This window comes from Kogia breviceps, chromosome X (genome assembly GCF_026419965.1).
Source record: "Kogia breviceps isolate mKogBre1 chromosome X, mKogBre1 haplotype 1, whole genome shotgun sequence".
Classification (NCBI taxonomy): Eukaryota; Metazoa; Chordata; class Mammalia; order Artiodactyla; family Physeteridae; genus Kogia; species Kogia breviceps.
The window spans coordinates 68,458,179-68,483,158 of NC_081330.1; the positions used below are offsets into that span (position 1 = coordinate 68,458,179).

At 36.2% G+C, this 24,980-nt stretch overlaps 1 protein-coding gene across 1 annotated transcript in view; it reads left to right on the plus strand.

The window, feature by feature from the left end:
- The window catches only part of ZDHHC15 (zinc finger DHHC-type palmitoyltransferase 15), a 156,906-nt gene that overhangs the window by 92,660 nt on the left and 39,266 nt on the right, over positions 1 to 24,980 (plus strand). Inside the window, exons 8-10 of the mRNA XM_059050472.2 lie at positions 338 to 470; positions 2,274 to 2,400; positions 12,443 to 12,546. Of these exons, the coding sequence (XP_058906455.1) occupies positions 338 to 470; positions 2,274 to 2,400; positions 12,443 to 12,546 (364 nt within the window). The remainder of the gene's footprint in view (positions 1 to 337; positions 471 to 2,273; positions 2,401 to 12,442; positions 12,547 to 24,980) is intronic.

Here is a 24,980-nt window from a genome sequence, read left to right on the forward strand (position 1 = left end):
ATGGAATACAAGCTTTAAGAGGTTGCATACCAGTTATGGCTTCAGTATACTCTTTTAACCTTACCCTTTTCTAATTGGTATATTATATACTCTATTTTACACTGAACTGCACTTAAGCAAAGATCCATTTTAGGCTGTGTAGGCTGATAGCATATCCATAATAAGGTATGGTCATACACAGAAAGAACTGTTTTGTAAAAATATTACAAAATCTACTTTTTAAATTACAGCTAGACATTTTATACATATGGAAGAAAGTACTAACCTATATAGAAAAACTAGCCAAACCTTGTGACTTTAATCCTTTGTTTCTGTTTGTTTATTATTTCTTTTCTAGGGGGAATTGCCCAGTGTTCGCTCTAAGTTCCATGTCCTTTTTCTCCTCTTTGTGGCCTGCATGTTTTTTGTCAGCCTTGTGATTCTCTTTGGTTACCATTGTTGGCTTGTCAGCAGAAACAAAACCACCTTAGGTAAGACTGGATATTAAGACTAGGAAAAATCATATAAATGTATATCCCTGTGACCTATGGATTGTTCCCAAGGAAGAGAAAAACTTCCAATGAAACATTTCACCTGCAGTGACATCTCTTTGCCTCCAAATAGAAACAGATGTAAACACATTTTACCAAACTGGAAAGCCATAGTGAATGAAGCTTACAGACTAAAGAGAACATTAGTGAATAAAACCTCACACAAAACCAAAAATGACCATTGCTTTTTGTGTGTGTGTGTGGTACACGGGCCTCTCACTGTTGTGGCCTCTCTCCCGTTGCGGAGCACAGGCTCCGGACGCGCAGGCTCAGCAGCCATGGCTCACAGGCCCAGCCGCTCCATGGCACGTGGGTTCCTCCCGGACCAGGGCACGAACCCGCGTCCCCTGCATCGGCAGGCGGATTCTCAACCACAGCGCCACCAGGGAAGCCCGACCATTGCTTTTTATAGTTCATTCTGGGTAATAGCTCCCCAGATTTACAGCTTGAAAATTTTGAAAGGGTGTTCACATGAGAAAGTGAAGGAAACAATCAGTACAGAAGGGAACATCAGAAGGAGGAAGTCAAGGTCAATAAAGATAGAAAAATCTAATTTATTGAACACTTCTAAAAACAGAGTCCTGAGAAAAAATCCAAACCAACAAATCATTGAATATCTATAGTTATCAGGAGCTGTGTAGAGACTGTGGGAATGAGATAAACACATTGAACAAGTGAGTCTCTAGAAAGTGAGCACAAGAAATGAAAATTTTTCCATTACTCTATACTCTGGGCTTTTATTTGGAGAATTGCATTTCTGATGGATCCAGTGCAATAATCGTTTTCATGGTGAAACAAATATTTATACTGTACACAAATCAATGCATGAGGGTTAAGGAGAAAGTGTCGGAATACTGAATGTTTAGCTAAGATAAATTTGGGGAAAGTATAGTGCAAAAGCCACTATGCTTTTGGGATTCATTTGCTAATAATGATAACAACTAAGAAAGTATTTGCACTTATTTTCTAAACCAAATATATATGTAGCACTTAGTTGCTAGGGTAGTAGATTAGCATATTTGGCTTAGAGATCAGCTACAACAGTAGAAAAGTACTAAAATCTTCATGATAACACAATCTGAAAACAAAGAACAAAAAAGAAATGGCCAGATATAGCCAGAGTCCAACAGTGAAAGTGTTTGCTTAATGGGATAAATGTGTATCTAAAAATAATGTGCACTGACATGGTCCAATTTCTCATAGTCATTGAGGTGATTATAGCTCACCCATTGACATTTTTTCTGGAGTAAATCTCAATTCCTTACGTTGCAGGCTTCAGTGTGAACATGTTCATCTCTGAAATGTTTCAAAACCAAATCAATGTCATTACCATCTCTTTGTGTCATTACTTTCATCCCAGCTCTAAATATAGAGACCATTTGGCTGTTACTGCCATTTAGATTCAAATACAGGGCTGTTAGATTTGTTCTTTCACTCCTTACATGCAGTACAAAATACATACTACCCCTATGACTGTTCAATTATTTCTACCATCATGTGTTTCTTCTGCATTTTTTTAAAAAGTGTATACCAATTCTTTATATTTAATAACAAACTTACTTTGTATTAACGTGATTAAGCTGGTTTTTACCAAGTAATTTAGCAATAACTAAGAATGAGAGACCTATGCTACCACAGCAAAAAAATATTGTAGAAGCAAGTCACATTCATGGAGAACTGTAAAATTGTAATAGTCCTGATTATTGCTCTCTTCTTTTCTTCAACTTCCCTACCCTGCCACAGAGGCCTTCTGTACTCCAGTGTTTACAAGTGGCCCAGAGAAAAATGGGTTCAACCTTGGCTTCATCAAAAATATCCAGCAGGTGTTTGGAGATAAAAAGAAGTTCTGGTTAATACCTATTGGGTCCAGGTAGGTAATTATTACCACTGAAAGAAGTTGATGCTGGACCATGCCTTGAAGTAGCAAATTCAATTTTGACTGTATTATGCACTAGATATCAGTCCAATGTAAAACTGTGTTTCCCGAGTTTTTCATTACTAGGTTAGTAAAGATAAATCAGGTGGTGAGGGCATGATAAAATAAGCATTCTCATGCTTTGTTTGTAACAGTGTAAACTGGTACCAGTCATTTGTAAATGAATTTGGTTTTAAAACAACTCTGTTGTTTTTCTTCTGTATATATTTGTACATATTTTTAATCACAGTATACATACCACTTTGAATTTTACATTTTTCACTTAAAATATAGTAAACATTTCCCCTTGTTGTGACATAGTCTTTATTTTTTAAATTTATTTATTTTTGGCTGCATTGGATCTTCATTGCTGTACACAGGCTTTCTCTAGTTGTGACAAGCAGGGACTACTCTTCATTGTGGTGGCTTCTCTTGTTGCAGAGCATGGGCTCCAGTCACGTGGGCTTCAGTAGTTGTGCATATGAGCTCAGTAGTTGTGGCTCGTGGGCTCTAGAGCTCAGGATCAGTAGTTGTGGCACACAGGCCTAGCTGCTCTGTGGCATGTGGGATCCTCCCAGACCAGGGATTGAACCCATGTCCCCTGCATTGGCAGGCAGATTCTCAACCACTACGTCACTAGGGAAGCCCTGTGACATAGTCTTTATAACCATTACTTTTAACTACATCATATTCCAGCCAGTGGGGAAATATATAGTCCCATAGTGTTGGATGTTTAGTTTGTTTCCTAATTATTGCCTGGAAATAATGCCACAATGAACATTTTTGTGCCTAGTTTATCTCTAGCTTTATTTTTTTCTAGCTTTAGAATAATTCCCAGAAATGGAATTACTGGAACACTGGACAGGGAGATTCTTAAGTTTTTTGATATATACAAATATATGGACTTTCTATCCTGTTCCATTGATCTATATTTCTATTTTTGTGCTGATACCATACTGTTTTGATGGCCATAGCTTTGTAGTATAGTCTGAAGTCCAAAAGCCTGATTCCTCCAGCTCCGTTTTTCTTTCTCAAGATTGCTTTGACTATTCGGGGTCTTTTGTGTCTCCATACAAATTTTAAGATTTTTTTTGTTCTAGTTCTGTGAAAAATGCCATTGGTAATTTTATGGGGATTGCATTGAATCTGTAGATTGCCTTGGGTAGTATAGTCATTTTGACAATATTGATTCTTTCAATCCAAGAATACAGTATATCTTTTCATCTGTTTGTGTCATTCTTGGATTTTGTTCAGCAGCGTCTTATAGTTTTCAGAGTACAGGTCTTTTGCCTCCTTAGGTTTATTCCTAGGTATTTTATTCTTTTTGGTGTGATAGTAAATGGGATTGTTTCTTGAATTTCTCTTTCTGATGTTTCATTGTTAGTGTATAGAAAAGCGACAGATTTCTGTGTATTAATTTTGTGTCCTGCAATTCTACTGAATTCACTGATTAGTTCTAGTAGTTTTCTGGTGATATCTTTAGTATTTTTTATTTATAATATCATGTCATCTGCAAACAGTGATAGTTTAACTTCTTCTTTTCCAATTTGGATTCCTTTTATTTTTTTGCTTCTCTGATTACTCTAGCTAGGACTTCCAAAAGTATGTTGAATAAAAGTGGTGAGAGTGGACATCCTTGTCTTGTTCCTGATCTTGGAGGAAATGCTTTCAGCTTTTCACCATTGAGTAGGATGTTAGCTGTAGGTTTGTCGAATATGGCCTTTATTATGTTGAGGTATGTTCCCTCTATGCCCACTTTCTGGAGAGATTTTATCATAAATGGGTGTTGAATTTTGTCAAAAGCTTTTTCTGCACCTATTGAGATGATCATATGGTTTTTAGTCTTCAATTTGTTGATGTGGTGTATCACACTGATCGATTTGTGGATATTGAAGAATCCTTGCATTCCTGGGATAAATCCCACTTGATTATGCTGTATGATCCTTTTAATGTATCGTTGGATTTGAATTGCTAGTGTTTTGTTGAGGATATTTGCATATATGTTCATCAGTAATATTGGCCTGTAATTTTCTTTTTTGTGGTATCTTTATCTGGTTTTAGTGTCAGGGTAATGGAGTTTCCTTAAGAAACTAAGAATAGAGCTGCCATATGATCCTGCAATCCCACTTCTGGGCATATATCCAGAGAAAAGCATAGTCTGAAAGGATACATGCACACCAATATTCACTGCAGCACTGTTAACAATAACCAAGACATGGAAGCAACCTAAATGTCTATAGACAGATGAATGGATAAAGAAGTTGTGGTATATATACACAATGGAATTTTACTCAGCTGTTAAAAAGAATGAAATAAAGCCATTTGTGGCCACACAGATGGACTTAGAGATTGTCATACTAGGTGAAGTAAGTCAGACAGAGAAAGAGAAAGATCATATGATATCAATTATGTGGAATCTAAAAAAATGATACAGATGAACTTATTTACAAAACAGAAACAGACTCACAGACTCAGAGAACAAATTTATGGTAACCAGGAGCAAAGTTGAGGGAGGAGATAGTTAGGCAGTTGGGGATTGACAAAAAAAAATTGTATGTCACTGGGCTTCCCTGGTGGTGCAGTGGTTGAGAGTCCGCCTGCCGATGCAGGGAACATGGGTTTGTGCCCCAGTCTGGGAGGATCCCACATGCCGTGGAGTGGCTGGGCCTGTGAGCCATGGCCACTGAGCCTGTGCATCTGGAGCCTATGCTCCGCAATGGGAGAGGCCACATCAGTGAGAGGCCCATGTACCGCAAAAAAAAAAAAAAAAAAAAAAAAATTGTATATCACTATATTGTACACGTATAACATATAATATTGTACATCAACTATACAACAATTAAAAATAAAATAATTTATAAATGAAAAAACAAATATATGGAGAAGAAAAACAACAGAGGGGAAATATACCCCCAAAATGCTCTAAGTGTTATGGGCAACAGTCTTAGAAATTATTATTTTTTGTCTCCACTTTTCATATTTTGGGATTAAATGCTTATATTACTCTCATGGAGGTAAAAGTTAAAGTTTTCAATTTAAACAAGAACAAAAAGCAAGAACAAACAAAGATTGATTTAGAGATTCTAGATAATTCTTATAATTGCAACAAGAATGAAGAGAAAGCAATGAAGGAGAGATGAGCTTGTGTCCTCTGAGTGACTTCATGAATCAGATTAAAACTACCATCAACTAAACCAGCTCTGGAGCAAAGCTTATTTATAGGCTTCTTGCATTCCCCTTTAGATCCATTCTTCAGACAGGGATATAGCCATTTGTTCACTTATTTGAGGAAACTTTCCTGGAGTAAGGTGGTAATTAAGAAAGATTTTCTCCTCTTCATTAATTGCCCTAGTAGTTCCTCTGTACCAGTTAGTGTTTTATAGGCTCATTTATTTAACAGATGTGGTTTATCCTGTGCCCTGGCTATAAATCACAAGGCAAAACTGTGTCAGTGGGTAATGTTGATTAATAACTAATACCTGCAATTATTTGCACCCCACTCACACACATACAAACACACAATATCACTACACCAAAGGGAGGTCTAAAATGAGTCTTCTTTGGAATAAAGAACAAGAGCAAAAATCAAAGCCCACTCACTTATAATCAGTATAGTTACATCCTCTGTAGAGAACTATCAATTCTGGGGGAGGATAATTGCCCCCAGGATCTGTACTCTTAGAAATGCCTCACTTTGGCTCTTTCTCCCAGCATTTTTTTTTTTTTTTTTTTTGTGGTACGCGGGCCTCTCACTGTTGTGGCCTCTCCCGTTGCGGAGCACAGGCTCCGGACGCGCAGGCTCAGCGGCCATGGCTCATGGGCCCAGCCGCTCTGTGGCATGTGGGATCTTCCCAGATGGGGGCACGAACCCATGTCCCCTGCATCGGCAGGTGGATTCTCAACCACTGCGCCACAAGGGAAGCCCTCTCCCAGCTTTTAATAATGTTTCTGCCATACAAGCCAAATAACAGGTCATTCAGCCATTATTATTATCTATCACCAATTCACAGCACCTTATCTCTGGTGAATTCAATGATTCTTTTTTTTTTATTCAAACAGAAAGTCAGAAAAATTATAACCATCCTCATCAGTACACTTAGTCCCATGTAATTAATTTTTTTTATCTTGATCTTTTGTTAGCACTTTTATGAATTCATCAGTTTTCCATTGGAGTTCTCAAAATGCTTATTTATTCAGTTCAGCAGTATAGCCAGTTACCAGAAACCTGTACTTGTCAGTCTTTTCCATGAATTCCTTGAAGATGAAACCCATTTATAGGAACATTTTTGCAAAACCATCAGAGTACACCCAGAACTCTCTGTAAATGACAAAAGACTTAAAAATGACCATGGTTAAAGTTTTGATGAAAGTTCATAATAATGCAGTTGACAAGGATAGTTAGTTATTTCTGAGATATACATTTTAAAGTAATAACAAGAATTATGACTTATTTTACCAAAACATATAAGATTTTTAGGAATTTCATGTAATGTCTGAAACATCTATATTAACATATTTCCATACAAATAACCCAAAGAAAGTTTAGTATTAGTTGTTTTTTGTTCGTTTGTTTTTTATACTGCAGGTTCTTATTAGTCATCATTTTTATACACATCAATGTATACATGTCAATCCCAATCACCCAATTCAGCACACTACCATCCCCACCCCACCACAGTTTTCCCCCCTTGGTGTCCAAACATTTGTTCTCTACATCTGTGTCTCAACTTCTGCCCTGCAAACCAGTTCATCTGTACCATTGTTCTAGGTTCCACATACATGTGTTAATATACGATATTTGTTTTTCTCTTTCTGACTTACTTCACTCTATATGACAGGCTCTAGATCCATCCACGTCTCAACAAATGACTCAATTTTGTTCCTTTTTATGGCTGAGAAATATTCCGTTGTATATATGTACCACATCTTCTTTATCCATTCGTCCGTCAATGGGTATTTAGCTTGCTTCAATGACCTGACTATTGTAAATAGTGCTGCAATGAACACTGGGATGCATGTGTCTTTTTGAATTATGGTTTTCTCTGGGTATATGCCCAGTAGTGGGATTGCTGGATCATATGGTAATTCTATTTTTAGTTTTTTAAGGAACCTTCATACTGTTCTCCATAGTGGCTGTATCAATTTACTTTTCCACCAACAGTGCAAGAGGGTGCCCTTTTCTCCATACCCTCTCCAGCATGTGTTGTTTGTAAATTTTCTGATGATGCCCATTCTAACTGGTTTGAGATGATACCTCATTGTACTTTTGATTTGCATTTCTCTAATAATTAGTGATGTTGAGCAGCTTTTCATGTGCATCTTGGCCATCTTTATGTCTTCTTTGGAGAAATGTCTATTTAGGTCTTCTGCCAATTTTTGGATTGGGTTGTTTGTTTATTTAATATTGAGCTGCATGAGCTGTTTATATATTTTGGAGATTAATCCTTTTTCTGTTGATTCATTTGCAAATATTTTCTCCCATTCTGAGGGTTGTCTTTTCATCTTGTTTATGGTTTCCTTTGGTATGCAAAAGCTTTAAGTTTCATTAGGTCCCATTTGTTTATTTTTGTTTTTATTTCCATTTCTCTAGGAGGTGGATCAAAAAAGATCTTGCTGTGATTTATGTCAAAGAGTGTTCTTCTTATGTTTTCCTCTAAGGGTTTTATAGTGTCCGGTCTTACATTTAGGTCTTGAATCCACTTTGAGTTTATTTTTCTGTATGATGTTAGGCAGTGTTCTAATTTCATTCTTTTACATGTACCTGTCCAGTTTTCCCAGCACCACTTATTGAAGAGATTGTCTTTTGTCCATTTTATACCTTTGCCTCCTTTGTCATAGATTCGTTGACCAAAGGCACATGGGTTTGTCTCTGGGCTTTCTATCTTGTTCCATTGATCTATGTTTCTGTTTTCATGCCAGTACCATATTGTCTTGATTACTGTAGCTTTGTAGTATAGTTTGAAGTCAGGGAGTCTGATTCCTCCAGCTCCGTTTTTTTCCCTCAAGACTGCTTTGGCTATTCAGGGTCTTTTGTGTCTCCATACAAATTTTAACATGATTTGTTCTAGTTCCATAAAAAATGCCATTGGTAATTTGGTAGGGATTGCATTGAATCTGTAGATTGCTTTGGGTAGTAGAGTCATTTTCACAATATTCATTTTTCCAATCCAAGAACATGGTATGTCTCTCCATCTGTTGGTATCATCTTTAATTTCTTTCATCAGTGTGTTATAGTTTTCTACATACAGGTCTTTTGTCTCCCTAGGTAAGTTTATTCCTAGGTATTTTATTCTTTTTGTTGCAATGGTAAATGTGAGTGTTTCCATAATTTGTCCTTCAGATTTTTCATTGTTAGTGTATAGGAATGCAGGAGATCTCTGTGCATTAATTTTGTATCCTGCAACTTTACCAAATTTGTTGATTAGCTCTAGTAGTTTTCTGGTGGCATTTTTAGGATTCTCTACGTAAAGTATCATGTCATCAGCAAACAGTGACAGTTTTACTTCTTCTTTTCCAATTTGTATTCCTTTTATTTCTTTTTCTTCTCTGATTGCCGTGGCTAGGACTTCCAAAACTATGTTGAATAAGAGTGGTGAGAGTGGACATCCTTGTCTTGTTCCTGATCTTAGAGGAAATGCTTTCAGTTTTTCAACATTGAGAATGATTTTTCTGTGGGTTTGTCGTATATTATGTTGAGGTAGGTTCCCTCTATGCCCACTTTCTGGAGAGTTTTTTTCATAAATGAGTGTTCAATTTTGTCAAAAGCTTTTTCTGCATCTATTGAGATGATCATATGGTTTTTATTCTTCAATTTGTTAATATGGTGTATCACAGTGATTGATTTGCGTATATTGAAGAATCCTTCCATCCCTGGGATAAATCCCACTTGATCGTGGTGTATGATCCTTTTAATTTGTTGTTGGATTCTGTTTGCTAGTATTTTGTTGAGGTTTTTTGTATCTATGTTCATCAGTGATATTGGTCTGTAATTTTCTTTTTTTGTAGTATCTTTCTCTGGTTTTGGTATCAGGGTGATGGTGGCATCATAGAATGAATTTGGGAGAGTTCCTTCCTCTGCAATTTTTTTGGAACAGTTTGAGAAGGATGGGTGTTAGCTCTTCTCTAAATGTTTCATAGAATTCACCTGTGAAGCCATCTGGTCCTGGACTTTTGTTTGTTGGAAGATTTTTAATCACAGTCTCAATTTCATTACTTGTGATTTGTCTGTTCATATTTTCTGTTTCTTCCTGGTTCAGTCTTGGAAGGTTATACCTTTCAGAGAATTTGTCCATTTCTTCCAGGTTGTCCATTTTATTGGCATAGAGTTGCTTGTAGTAGTCTCTTAGGATGCTTTGTATTTCTGTGGTGTCTGTTGTAACCTCTCCTTTTTCATTTCTAATTTTATTGACTTGAGTCCTCTCCTTTTTCTTGATGAGTCTGGCTAATGGTTTATCAATTTTGTTTATCTTCTCAAACAACCAGCCTTTAGTTTTATTGATCTTTGCTATTGTTTTCTTTGTTTCTATTTCATTTATTTCTGCTCTGATTTTTATGATTTCTTTCCTTCTGCTAACTTTGGGTTTTGTGTATTCTTTCTCAAGTTCCTTTAGGTGTAAGGTTAGATTATTTACTTGAAATTTTTCTTGTTTCTTGAGGTAGGCTTGTATAGCTATAAACTTCCCTCTTAGAACTGCTTTTGGTGCATCCCAAAGGTTTTGGATCATCGTGTTTTCATTGTCGTTTATCTCTAGGTATTTTTTGATTTCCTCTTTGATTTCTTCAGTGATCTCTTGGTTATTTAGTAACGTATTGTTTAGCCTCCATGTGTTTGTGTTTTTTACGTTTTTTCCCTTTAATTCATTTCTAATCTCATAGCATTGTGCTCAGAAAAGATGCTTGATATGATTTCAATTTTCTTAAATTTACTGAGGCTTGATTTGTGACCCAAGATGTGATCTATCTGGAGAATGTTCTGTGCGCACTTGAGAAGAAAGTGTAATCTGCTGTTTTTGGATGGAATGTCCTATAAATATCAATTAAATCTATCTGGTCTATTGTGTCATTTAAAGCTTCTGTTTCCTTATTTGTTTTTATTTTGGATGATCTGTCCATTGGTGTAAGTGAGGTGTTAAAGTCCCCCACTGTTATTGTGTTACTGTTGATTTCCTCTTTTATAGCTGTTAGCAGTTGCCTTATGCATTGAGGTGCTCCTATGTTGTGTGCATATATATTTATAATTGTTATATCTTTTCTTGGTTTGATCCCTTGATCATTATGTAGTGTCATTCCTTGTCTCTTGTAACATTTTTTTAATTTTAAAGTCTGTTTTATCTGATATGAGTATAGCTACTCCAGCTTTCTTTTGATTTCCATTTGCATGGAATATCTTTTTTTTTCTTTTTCTATCTCCTCACATTCAGTCTTTATGTGCCCCTAGGTCTGAAGTGGGTCTCTTGTAGACAGCATATATGTGGGTCTTGTTTTTGTATCCATTCATCAAGCCTGTGTCTTTTGGTTGAAGCATTTAATCCATTCACATTTAAGGTAATTATCGATATGTGTGTTCCTATGACCATTTTCTTCATTGTTTTTGGTTTGTTTGTGTAGGTCCTTTTCTTCTCTTGTGTTTCCCACTTAGAGAAGTACCTTTAGCATTTGTTGTAGAGCTGGTTTGGTGGTGCTGAATTCTCTTAGCTCATGCTTGTCTGTAAAGCTTTTGATTTCTCCATTGAATCTGAATGAGATTCTTGCTGGGTAGAATAATCTTGGTTGTAGGTTCTTCCCTTTCATCACTTTAAACATATCATGCCACTCCCTTCTGTCTTGTAGAGTTTCTGCTGAGCAATCAGCTGTTAACCTTATGGGAGTTCCCTTGTATGTTATTTGTCATTTTTCCCTTGCTACTTTCAATAATTTTTCTTTGTCTTTAATTTTTGCCATTTTGATTACTATGTGTCTCGGCATGTTTCTCCTTGGGTTTATCCTGTATGGGACTCACTGTGCTTCCTGGACTTGGGTGGCTATTTCCTTTCTCATGTTAGGGAAGTTTTCCACTATAATCTCTTCAAATATTTTCTCGTTTCCTTTCTCTCTCTCTTCTCCTTCTGGGACCCATATAATGCAAATATTGTTGCATTTAATGTTGTCCCAGAGTCCTCTTAGGTTGTCTTCATTTCTTTGCAATTTTTTTTCTTTATTCTCTTCTGCAGCAGTGAATTCCACCATTCTGTATTCCAGGTCACTTATCCGTTCTTCTGCCTCAATTATTGTGCTATTGATTTCTTCCAGTGTAGTTTTCATTTCAGTTATTGTATTGTTCATCTCTGTTTGTTTGTTATTTCTTATAGGTCTTTGTTAAACATTTCTTACATCTTCTTGATCTTTGCCTCCATTCTTTTTCCAAGGTCCTGGATCATCTTCACTATCATTATTCTGAATCATTTTTCTGGAAGGTTGCCTATCTCCACTTCATTTAGTTGTTTTTCTGGGGTTTTATCTTGTTCCTTCATTTGGTACATAGCCCTCTGTCTTTTCATCTTGTCTCTTTCTGTGAATGTGGTTTTTGTTCTACAGGTTGCAGGATTGTAGTTCTTCTTGCTTCTGCTCTCAATGATTCTGAATCTAATTTTTCTTGAAAATCTAGAACCAAAACAATAATGTAATGGGATATAAATTGGAATCCTCCTCATTAAATTATGTTTATGAAGTTTGCTTTATGTGTATTTTGCCATATTTGCCATTGTGGGAAGCAATTAAAGAGTTGCTTAAAAACTAAAAGAGTCAAGACTGATGCAGACAAACAAACAGATATAGAAATTGAGAGCAGTAGGGCAACTAAATGATGCCATTGCAAGAGCCTATTTCAGAATGGCTTTTGCCAATAAGCTAAATGGTTTAAATCTTTCTAAGAATCCCACTCCTATTTCTAATAGGGTTATTACCTTCATAAAATGTCTATGTCAGCTGCAAGATCTCACTGCCTTCATTTCCCCAACAGCCCTGGTGATGGACACTCTTTCCCTATGAGGTGTATGAATGAGTCACAGAACCCATTGCTAGCAAATGAAGAGCCCTGGGAAGAAAATGAGGATGACAACCAAGGTAAGTAGGGTGAGAAGGAAGTATTTTCTCCACTCAGCAGACTAATAAAGACTATGTTAACACAACAAATGTAGTGTAGTGAGAAAATAGTGTACAGAAGGATTATATAAGCATGTCAACCTCATAAGTGCCCTTTGGATGGAGAAGGGCAAGTATGGCCAGATTTGTTTAGCAAGTATAGGTGGCTTAGGTAGGATTAGATGACAGCTTGGAAGGTTCCCTACCAGCTTTGTGATACTATAATTTATAACCAATCAGATAAATTAGGAAACATAATAAACAGTGTTGTGCATGTTTGTAAACAATCCTGCCAATTTTCACTTGGAGTGCTTTGCTTGAATTGATTCAATCAGTGGGTAACAGCTCACCTTTCTGTACCCTGATTCATGAACATTGGCTACATTTTCTTTAAAATCTCATTCCCATTCTGCTGTAGAATGGTCTAATACATGAAAAAATAAATGATAGTATATAGGGGTAAGGCTACACCTCCACGTAGTATACTTTTCTAAAAGGCAGCCCTCAAAGGAAAAATAAGGAATCGGAACTTTGCCCTCCACCTTTCTCCCACCAGATTATTGAGTCATCTTGAGATTTTTATGAAGAGCTAAAAGTTAAGTTCTCATGTCATGTAACCCATTGCCACCTATTCTTTGTCTCCATGCTTACTTCTGTGCCTCTAACTTTTGTTTATGTTGTTAATAGCAGAATGGTCCCAATAATGCAGTAGCTGACAGAAATTTTGAGTGAGAACTTATAGTAGTTATTACAAACTGTACCTGGGATGAACGCAGCTGAATAAGGACATGGAAAGGCATTGAGGTAGGGAGCAGAGGTGGGAAACAAGCCTTTCTAAATGTTTCCCCAGTTAGATGATCTAGTCCCAGCTTCTCTACCTGGAAGTCCAGTTTTAGAGTGAGGCATTGTTACTAGGACTAAAGAAGACAAAACAGTCCAAACTTTATAGTTAGAAAAGGAAGGTGTTCCTACTCAGCCCAAAGAACTTATAACACAAGCAGCTCCTTTACCTCACCCTGCTGACTCTTTATTGAAAAACTGACAGTATTTTGACCTACCATCCTTCAGCTATCAGACTTTTACTTACCGTGGTTACAAGTGATAAGAACTTTTGTTTTGGTATTAAGAAATCCAAACTCTAATAGAAATTATAGACTTCTAGGGTCTTAACATGGTTTGAAATATCTCCCCAATGGAAAAAACTATTCATATCTGAGCCTTGTTTTGGCAAGTGGAAAACTTTAATTATAGATTCAGTACTGCATTATAAAGAGGTTATTTTCTTGAAGTAGTTTTCAATGCCAGACTTTTTAAAAAATAGTCAATCATAAAAATAGGTACACCATTTTATAGTTTACAAAGAATTTTCATATACTGTTTTTCATCCTTTTGTCTCACAACTGTCAGGTTAAATAGGCATTATTATTTATACCATTCCCATTTTATAACTGAGGAGACTAAGATATGGAGATGTGAGGTAACTTATGCATGATCACATAGCAAGAAAGAGGCAGAACTTGGACTTAAAGTAAGGCATCCTGATTCCAAATACTGGATTCTTTCCAATATAATGTTGTATCTGTCCTTTGGACAAATACACACGAGACACAGTGCTGCGACTGCATGCTATCTTACTATATAATGCATTCAACTGCTTCTTACATAAATTGTAAGTCACAGAGTATAAGCCACCTATAGCTTTAGCAAGAACACTGTACCATCCCAAATAAGTGATTATTTTAAAAAGTCCATTGAGGGCTTCCCTGGTGGCGCAGTGGTTGAGAATCCGCCTGCCGATGCAGGAAACACGGGTTCGTGCCCTGGTCCGGGAAGATCCCACATGCCGCGGAGCAGCTAAGCCCGTGAGCCATGGCCGCTGGGCCTGCGCGTCCGGAGCCTGTGCTCCGCAACGGGAGAGGCCACAACAGTGAGAGGCCCGCATACCGAAAAAAAAAAAAAAAAAAAAAAAAAAAAAAAAAAAAAAAAAAAAAAAGTCCATTGAAAGAGTTTCACAACCCTCCTTTATCACCATTACAGTATCTAACAAATTTAAATATTGGAAAACTCTCCTTTTTCTCTAACACACATTCTCATGCTGTACTATTTGTCTGGTTCTGTGTTATCCTCACTTACCCAAAATTTCTGTGCAAAACTGGTCATATACAAGTAGTCCTTGCACTTTTGACAACTTAGATTCCTGGGAAAGTTACTATAAGTTAAAATTTCATGTATTGAACTTAATTTATTTAAGGAATAATATCAGCGTTTCAGTCCTAGCCCCAAATATAATATTTAGTTTACTATAAATGATGTACTTGTACATTATATTATGCAAAGCATTCTAAAATTTATATAAATTGGTAAAATAGGTAAAAAGAGTAACCTGTTAAGAAAATATGTAATATCATGGGCTTCCCTGGTGGCGCAGTGGTTGAGAGTTCGCCTGCCGATGCAGGGGACACGAGTTCGTGCCCCGGTCTGGGAAGATCCCACATACCGCGGAGCAGCTAGGCCCATGAGCCATGGCCGCTGAGCCTGCGCATTCGGAGCCTGTGCTCCGCAACGGGAGAGGCCACAACAGTGAAAGGCCCGCGAAAAGATCCCATGAGAGAGGTTGAAAAATACTCTTATCAAAAAAAAAAAAAAAAGAAAAAAGAAAATATGTAATATCATAATCAGGAACTATATACAGTCTTTATCTTGTTGAAAATCCCCACCTTAATTTATTTTTTATTACTTTGCATTTTATTTATCTATTTTAATTTATTTTAATAGAAGTATAGTTGATTTACAATGTTGTGTTACTTTCCAGTGTACAACAAAGTGATTCAGGTATACATACGTATAAATCTATTTTTTTTCATTCTTTTCCCTTTAGGTTATTACAAAATATTGAGTATAGCTCCCTGTGCTATACAGTAGGTAGGTCCCTGCCTTATTTTAGTACAGCAACATATGAGGTAAAGAAACACCTTTATAAAGTCAAGAGATTTAAAGAGGCTTCTCTGATGAGATTAATGTACATATGCATAGAAAAAATGTGCAAGTCAAAAGTGACAGATCGATGCATAATTGTGAGGATATTTTCTTTGGCTTTTATGACTTTTTATTAACTTTAACAATAGGAAGAATTCATGAATATACAAATCATTAAAAGTTGTAAAACATGTATAGAATAAAATCCCTTTTGACTACTGCTGGCAATTCTGACCCTTTCATCACTTATTACCATAATTTTTCTTCATTTTTTTGGTATGTTATTATTTTATTATTAATTTAATTTTTATTTTATGTTGGAGTATAGTTGATTTACAATGTTATGTTAGTTTCAGGTATACAGTAAAATGATTCAGTTATACATATATATATCCATTTTTTTTCAGATTCTTTACCTGTATAGGTTATTACAGAATATTGAGTAGAGTTCCCTGTGCTGTATAGTAGGTCCTCATTGATTATCTGTTTTATGTATAGTAGTGTGTATCTGTTAATCCCAAACTCCTAATTTATCCCTTCCCCCGCCCCAACCTTTCCCCTTTGGTAACCAAAAGTTTGTTTTTGAAGTCTGTGAGTCCATTTCTGTTTGTAAATAAGTTCATTTGTATCCTTTTTTTAGATTCCAAAAATAAATGATATCATATGATATTTGTCTTTCTCTGTCTGACTTACTTCACTGAGTATGAGCATCTCTAGGTCCATCCATGTTGCTATAAACAGCATTATTTCATTCTTTTTATGGCTGAATAATATTCCATTGTATATATGTGCTTCTTTATCCGTTCATCTGTCGATGGGCATTTAGATTGCTTCCATGTCTTGGCTATTGTAAATAGTGCTGCTATGAACATGGGGTACATATATCTTTTTAAAGTATGGCTCTCTCTGGATATATGCCCCAGAGTGGGATTGCTGGATCATATGGTATTTCTATTTTTAGTTTTTTAAGGAACCTCCATACTGTTCTTTATAGTGGTTGTACCAATTTATATTCCCACCAACAGTGTAGGAGAGTTCCCTTTTTTCCACACCCTCTCCAGCACTTATTGTTTGTAGACTTTTTGAGGATGGCCATTCTGACCAGTGTGAAGTGAGACCTCAATGTAGTTTTGATTTACATTTCTCTAATACTTACCAATGTTGAGCATTTTTTCATGTGTTTTTTGGCCACCTGTATGTCTTCTTTGGAGAAATGTCTATTTAGATCTTCTGCCCAGTTTTTAATTGGGTTGTTTGTTTTTTCAATATTGAGCTACATGTGCTGTTTGTATATTTTGGAGATTAACCCATTGTCAGTCACTTTATTTGCAAATATTTTCTCCCATTCTGTGGGTTCTCTTCATTTTGTTTATGGTTTCCTTTGCTTTGCAAAACCTTTTAAGTTTAATTACTCCCATTTGTTTATTTTTTTTATTTTAATAATCTAAGAGGTGGATACAAAAAGATATTACTGAGATTTATGTCAAAGAGTGTTCTGCTTAGGTTTTCCTCTAAGAGTTTAATAATATCCAGGCTTACATTTAGGTCTTTAATCCATTTTCAGTTTATTTTTGTTTATGGTGTTAGAGAATGTTCTAACTTCATTCTTTTACATGTAGCTGTCCAGTTTTCCCAGCACCACTTATTGAAGACACTTTTTCTCCATTGTATATTCTTGTCTCCTTTGTCATGGATTAATTGACCATAGGTGCTTGGTTTTATTTCTGGGCTTTCTATCCTGTTGCATTGATCTATATTTCTATTTAATGCCAGTACCATACTCTTTTGATGAGTGTAGCTTTGTAGTATAGTCTGAAGTCAAGGAGCCTGATTCCTCCAGCTCTGTTTTTCTTTCTCAAGATTATTTGGCTATTCGGGGTCTTTTGTGTTTCCATACAAATTTTAAAATTATTTGTTCTACTTCTGTGAAAAACACCATTGGTAATTTGACAGGGATTGCATTGAATCTGTAGATTGCCTTGGGTAGTATAGTCATTTTGACAATATTGATTCTTCCAATCCAAGAACATGAAATATCTTTCCATTTGTTTATGTCTTCTTCCATTTCTTTCTTCAGCATCTTACAGTTTTCAGAGTACAGGTCTTTTGCCTCCTTAGGTAGGTTTATTCCTAGGTATTTTATTGTTTTGATGTGATGGTAAATGGGATTGTTTCCTTAATTTCTCTTTTTGATCTTTCAGTGTCAGTGTATAGACATGCAACAGATTTCTGTGTATTAATTTTGGATCCTGCAAATTTACCAAGTTTATTGATTAGCTCTAGTAGTTTTCTCATAGTGCATTTAGGATTTTCTATTTACAGTATCATGTCATCTGCAAACAGTGGCAGTTTTACTTCTTCATTTCCAGTTTGGATTCCTTTTATTTCTTTTTCTTCTCTGATTGCCATGGCTAGGACTTCCAATACTATGTTGAATAAACGTGGCAAGGGTGGATATCCTTGTCTTGTTTCTGATTTTAGAGGAAATACTTTAAGCTTTGCACCATTGAGTATGATGTTAGCTGTGGCTTTGTCATATATGGCCTTTAGTATGTTGAGGTAAGCTCCCTCTATGCCCACTTTCTCGAGAGTTTTTATCATAAATAGGTGTTACATTTTGTCAAAAGCTTTTTCTGCATCTATTGAGATGATCATGTGTTTTTTTTGTTTTCAATTTGTTGGTGTGTTGTATCACAATGATTGATTTGTGGATATTGAAAAATCCTTGCATCCCTGCAATAAATCCCACTTGATCATGGTGTATGATCCTTTTAATGTGTTGTTGGATTTGGTTTGCTAGTATTTTGTTGAGGATTTTTGCATCTATGTTCATCAGTGATATTGTCCTGTAATTTTCTTTTTTGTGGTTTCTTTGTCTGGTTTCAGTATCAGAGTGATGGTGACCTCATAGAATGCATTTTGGAGTGTTCCTTCATCTGCAATATTTTTGGAATAGTTTGAGAAGGATGGGTGTTAACCCTTCTCTAAATGTTTGATAGAATCTGCCTGTGTAGTCATCTGGTCCTGGACTTTTGTTTTGTGGAAGTTTTTTAATCATAGTTTCCATTTCAGTACTTGTGATTGGTTTGTTCATATTTTCTATTTTTTCTTGGTTCAGTCTTGGAGGGTTGTTCCTTTCTAAGAATTTGACCATTTCTTCTAGGTTTTCCAATTTATTGGCATCGAGCTGCTTCTAATAGTCTCCTATGATCCTTTGTATTTCTTCAGTGTCAGTGAGTAACTTCTCCTTTTTCATTTCTAATTTTATCGATTTGAGCCCTCTTCCTTTTTTTCTTGATGAGACTGGCTAAAGGTTTATCAATTTTGTTTGCCTTTTCAAAGAACCAGCTTTTAGTTTCATCATTCTTTTCTATTGTTTTCTTCGTCTCTATTTCATTTATTTCTGCTCTGATCTTTATGATTTCTTTCCTTTGGGAAACTTTGGATTTTCTTTGCTCTTCCTTCTCTAGTTGCTTTAGGTGTAGCATTAGGTTGTTTATTTGAGATTTGTCTTGTCTCCTGAGGTAAGACTGTATTGCTATAAACTTCCCTCTTAGAACTGCTTTTGCTGCATCCCATAGGTTTTGTGGGGTTTTTTGTTTGTTTTGTGGTTTTTGTTTGTTTGTTTGTTGGCTGCACCATATGGCATGCAGGATCTTAATTCCATGACCAGGGATCAAACCCGTGCCCCCTGCAGTGGAAGCATGGAGTTTTAACCACTTGACCACCAGGGACGTCCCTGTGTCCCATAGGTTTTGGATCATCGTGTTTTCATTTTCATTTGACTCTAGGTAGTTTTTGATTTCTTCTTTGCTTTCTTCAGTGATCCATTGTTTGTTTAGTCTCCACGTGTTTGTGTTTTTTACAGATTTTTTCCTTGTAGTTGATTTCTATTCTCATAGAGTTGTGGTCAGGAAAGATGCTTGGTATGATTTCAATTGTCTTAAATTTATTGATGCTTGCTTTGTGGCCCAGCATGTGATCTATCCTGGAGAATGTTCTATGTGCACTTAAGAATGTGTATTCTGCTGCTTTTGGATAGAATGCTCTTTTTTTTTTTAACATCTTTATTTGAGTATAACTGTTTTACAATAGTGTGTTAGTTTCTCCTTTACAACAAAGTGCTCTTTAAATATCCATTAGGTCCATGTGGTCTAATGTGTCATTTAATGGCTGTGTTTCCTTATTGATTTCCTGTCTGGGTGATCTGTTCATTGATCTAAGTGGGGTGTTAAAGTCCCCCACTATTATTGTGTTACTGTTGGTTTCTCCTTTTATGGCTGCTAGCATTTGCCTTATATATTGATGTACTTCTATGTTAGGTGTGTATATATTTACAATTGCTGCATCTTCTTCTTGGATTGATCACTTGACCATTATGTAGTGTTCTTTTTTGTCTCTTGTAACAGTCCTTATTTTAAAATCTATTTTGTCTGATATGAGTATCGCTACTCCAGCTTTCTTTTGATTTCCATTTTCATGGAATACCTTTTTCCATCCCCTCTCTTTCAGTCTGTATGTTTCCATGGACTTGAAATGGGTCTCTTTTAGACAGCATATATACAGGTCTTGCTTTTGTGTCCATTCAGCCAGTCTCTGTCTTTTGGTTGAAGCATTTAATCCATTTACACTTAAGGTAATTATCGATATGTATATTCTTATTGCCATTTTGTTAATTGTTTTGGATTTGTTTTTGTAGGTCTTTTTCTTTCCTTCCTCTTTTGTTCTCTTGTGATTTGATGACTATCCATCAACTATTCCATCAACTATCCATGAATATTCCATCAGCCTGGTTTGAGAATCCAGTAGGGAGCTCTAGGTCAGGATCAAGTCCTAGAGTACACAATAATTATGCACAGCCTATTCTAGTTACTCTATACCAATGTATTAACTATGACAAGAATGATATTTTAAAAGAATCCAGCAGAAAAGAACCAAGCTTTCCTTAACTCACCAAAATTGCTTTCTAGCTGTAGCTAATGAGACTGAAAATCAACTCTTTAATTTTGATAATTTTAATATTCCAGGTGATATATTTTTATCAAGTTAAAAAATCTTCATATGAAAAACAAAATTTGCTTGAATTTGCTAATACAACTTTCCAATGTTAATGATAACCAGGGCTTGGAAGAATTAAACTCCTTGTCAAATTCTGGACACTTATCCAGGAAAATATTGACCTCAGATTCTAACATATTATATGCTTTATGTAGAACATAATTTCCTACTCCTTTGGTAAAACTTTTTTTGTATGAGATCATTAGTAACTGCTCAAGGTAGAAGAAGTTTCTAATTTATTTATTTTCAATCTGGTAGTTTCTGCTGCTGTGATAAATAACCCATTATGAAAAAGAACAGAAGAAATAAGCTAGTATAATTTGAGAGCATATTAAGTGTATGACATTGAACCCATAAGGGACATTATGCATTTTTGTGTCTGAACTCAAGTGTCTTGCATTTATTTGGGAAGATAAGACACATACATGAAAAGTTGTCTTACAAAACACAATAGAGGGTATGTTATTGACCAAATAAATAGAACCATAAAATTTCCTATAGGAATTCAAAGGAGAGAGTGGTTCTTTTAGGCTGGGCTAGTCAGGAAAGGCTTTATAGAGGAGAGAGAATTGGGGCCTTAAAGATGAGATGGGATTTGGATTTGTGGCAAGGAATGAAACGGCAGAAGTTAAAAGGAAAATTACAGGTTATAATGCATGAGACCACAAGCTAAGTGAGGAGGATATGAAGAAGAAAGTAGCCTAGCTCCAACAAAGAGTTTGAATGGTAGTGGATTGGATGGGAACTACTTGAAGTCATAGACCTCACTCATCACCTTCATTTCAGTACTTTCTTCAACCCTTGCAAAATAAGGTTGCATATAGAAGATGATTGTTAGCTTAATGCCACAGGTGAATTAGTGTTTGATTGAATAGGACCTTAGGTACAAGACTAAGGACTCTTCTGTGGATAATGGGGAACTACTGATGTTTTTTAAGCAGGGGCTTGATGTGAGGATAATGTTGTTTTAGGAAGATGATGAGGTGATACTCTACCAAAGCACACTTCACTTCCATTCTATGCCAGAGATTGCTCTAATTGCTGTACCTTCTGAAAGCGTTGGTAAGAGTCCTTCTCTTCATCAGAACTCAGAATCTCTAAGGATATCCTATATATAAGAACTCTGGTTCTGAGATGAGACCTTACACATCAAGAGCTTTATTGTTTAGAATTATCTCTGGGTGATATTCTGTGCAATCACCTCCCAATCAGAGACAGCCATTGAATCTTGCTTGAAGAGAAAATTACCTTATCACTTAATTCTTTGGGCCTAACCAGGCCTCTATGATTATGGCTGAGGAACTTTAATATACTACCACAGGACTTAGGCAAGGTCATAAGTTAAATTCATGCTTCCTTCCTTAAAGAATATACCCCTTCAAGGGCACCAAAGTGCCTTTACTTATTCCCATGCATAGTGGCAATAGGTAGGGCTAAATTGGAAGAGTCCTTAGTCTCAGTCAATTCTTTTTTTTTTTTTAGGTAAGAATTAGATTTAGATTAGAGAGATACACACTCAATAGACAGAGTGTGGGGAAGGCAAGAGGTACTGAAATATGGGGTGGTTAGTTTTTATGGGCTGGGTAATTTTATAGGCTAATGAGTGGGAGGATTATTCCAACTATTTCAGGGAAGGGGCGGGATTTCCAGGAATTGGGCCACTGCCCACTTTTTGGTCTTTTCGGGTCAGCCTTGAAACTGTCATGGCACCTGTGAGTGTGTCATTTAGCATGCTAATGTATTACAGTGAGCATATAATAAGGCTTAAGGTCTACTGGAAGTTGAACCTTCTACAATCTTGGACCTAGTTGTTTCTAACCAGTTTTTGTTGTGTCCTCAACAGCTATGTCATTCTTTTAAAGGTTGTGCCCTGCCCCCTTCCCTCCTGTTTCATTCCCCCCTTAGAGATTTTACTCCCATATTCTTATGGGAAGCTTAGGGGCAACGGTCTGTCTTCTGTAACTGCTTCAAGGCTGAGCAGATGCATCGACCCTGCCTGTCAGGGAGTAAAAAGTCTCTGGATGCCTGATATAGGGGCCCCAGGGGCCAAATGCCTCCTTGTTTTAAGTCAATATGGGCTGGAATCCTCATAGCCATCATCTTGTTGTGGAACTGTTGTAACTGCTTCCATATCCTTCCTATGAATCTTCTTGAAGATGAAGCACTTTTGCAACAGCATCAAAGTACAAAAATAACTATCTATAAATGACAAAAGACTTAAAAGGCATGGTTAAACATCTGATTGCAATGTAATTGATAAAGAAGCTTGGTTACAATAACCAGAATTATGACTGATTACATTTAATTTAACATACCAAATAATCCTAGTTAAATATTTCTCTCTGAGATGCCTCAGGGGCCTCCCAAAGCATCCCAAGGTTAGCTGGAAGTCAAAAGAACTTTAATTAAAATTCAGTATTTGGGAAGCTTGCCAAAAAGTTTCAAAACACTTGGTCAAATAAGATCATAGGTCACTGTGAGATAATACTTATTCTTCAACAAAAGTTACAAGAGATCTCAAAAGCAAATACAGATCACTTAAAGGCAAAGAAACTCACACAATCTGTTATCAAAAGTAGTGTTCCAAGAACACTTTGTTCTCTTAACAGAGAGAGAAACCAATTCCAAGTCTTGCCTCAGCTTACTCCCAACAAAATCCATTTACCCAACTAAATTCAATCCAATCTTAGAAAATCCTGATCATGCACAACTCTTTTCTTAGTGTTCCTTTCCCATTCCTCACACATCTTTTACTGAAAACATACATCTTACTTTCCTTAAAAGTTTTATTTTCACATTGAGTCACTTACTTTCCTTGCTGACAAATTTGCAACAGATATAAGGTCTTATTTGACCTCTAGTAAACCTAGGTACAACAGAAGTACTATACTTAACATTGATGACTCTAAAGACATTAAACCAACAAGCTTAAGCCAACTTTAATACCACATATCTGATTAGTACTGAATATTTCTCAGATGACATGAACCTGAAATTCATTCTAGCCAGATTCTTTTACATTTCTGAGTATTTATATAAGTGCTTAATGTCCTTTAAGTCAATTAAATAGAGCTCTTTTACAAATTAATTATGGCAATACCATACATCTACAACACACATAGATACATATGAACACACAAACAAGCACAGAGACCTCATAGTTCTCATTCCAAAATTTCAGCCCTGAATCAGGTAAAACAATGTAAAACCCATCAGTTACAAGAGGTTGGATTCAAATTGAGCTTCTGGCAGATGGACCAAATCAAGATCATCTGTCTAGATGGCTAAATCCTGTTTACTATTGTTTATGGAGAAGACACTTAAGATTTTTATTTTACCTTGATAAGCCAAGTTCCAAATTCTCTAGCCCTTTTCCCAAAATTTGCATTATATTTTATTTTTTTTAACATCTTTATTTGAGTATAACTGTTTTACAATAGTGTGTTAGTTTCTCCTTTACAACAAAGTGAATCAGTTATACATATACATATGTTCCCATAACTCTTCCCTCTTGTGTCACCCTCCCTCCCACCCTCCCTATCCCACCCCTCTAGGTGGTCACAAAGCACAGAGGTGAACTCCCTGTGCTATGCTGCAGCTTCCCACTAGCTATCTAATTTACATTTGGTAGTGTGTATATGTCCCTGCCACTCTCTCACATCGTCACAGCTTACCATTCCCCCTCCCCATATCCTCAAATCCATGCTCTAGTAGGTCTGTGTTTTATTCCCATCTTACCACTAATCTCTTCATGACTTTTTTTTTTTTAGATTCCATATATATGTGTTAGCATACGGTATTTGTTTTTGTCCTTCTGACTTACTTCACTCTGTATGACAGATTCCAGGTCTATCCACCTCATTACAAATAACTCAGTTTCATTTCTTTTTATGGCTGAGTAATATTCCATTGTATATATGTGCCACATCTTCCTTATCCATTCATCTGTTGATGGACACTTAGGTTGCTTCCATGTCCTGGCTATCGTAAATAGAGCTGCAATAAATATTTTGGTACATGACTGGTTTTGAATTATGGTTTTCTCAGGGTATATGCCTAGTAGTGGGATTGCTGGGTCATATGGTAGATCTTTTTTTTTTTTTTAAAGGAACCTCCATACTGTTCTCCATAGTGGCTGTATCAATTTACATTCCCACCAGCAGTGCAAGAGTGTTCCCTTTTCTCCACACCCTCCCAGCATTTATTGTTTCTAGAGTATTTGATGATGGCCAATCTGGCCGGTGTGAGATGATATCTCATTGTAGTTTTGATTTGCATTTCTCTAATGATTAATGATGTTGAGTATTCTTTCATGTGTTTGTTGGCTATCTGTATATCTTCTTTGGAGAAATGTCTATTTAGTTCTTCTGCCCATTTTTGGA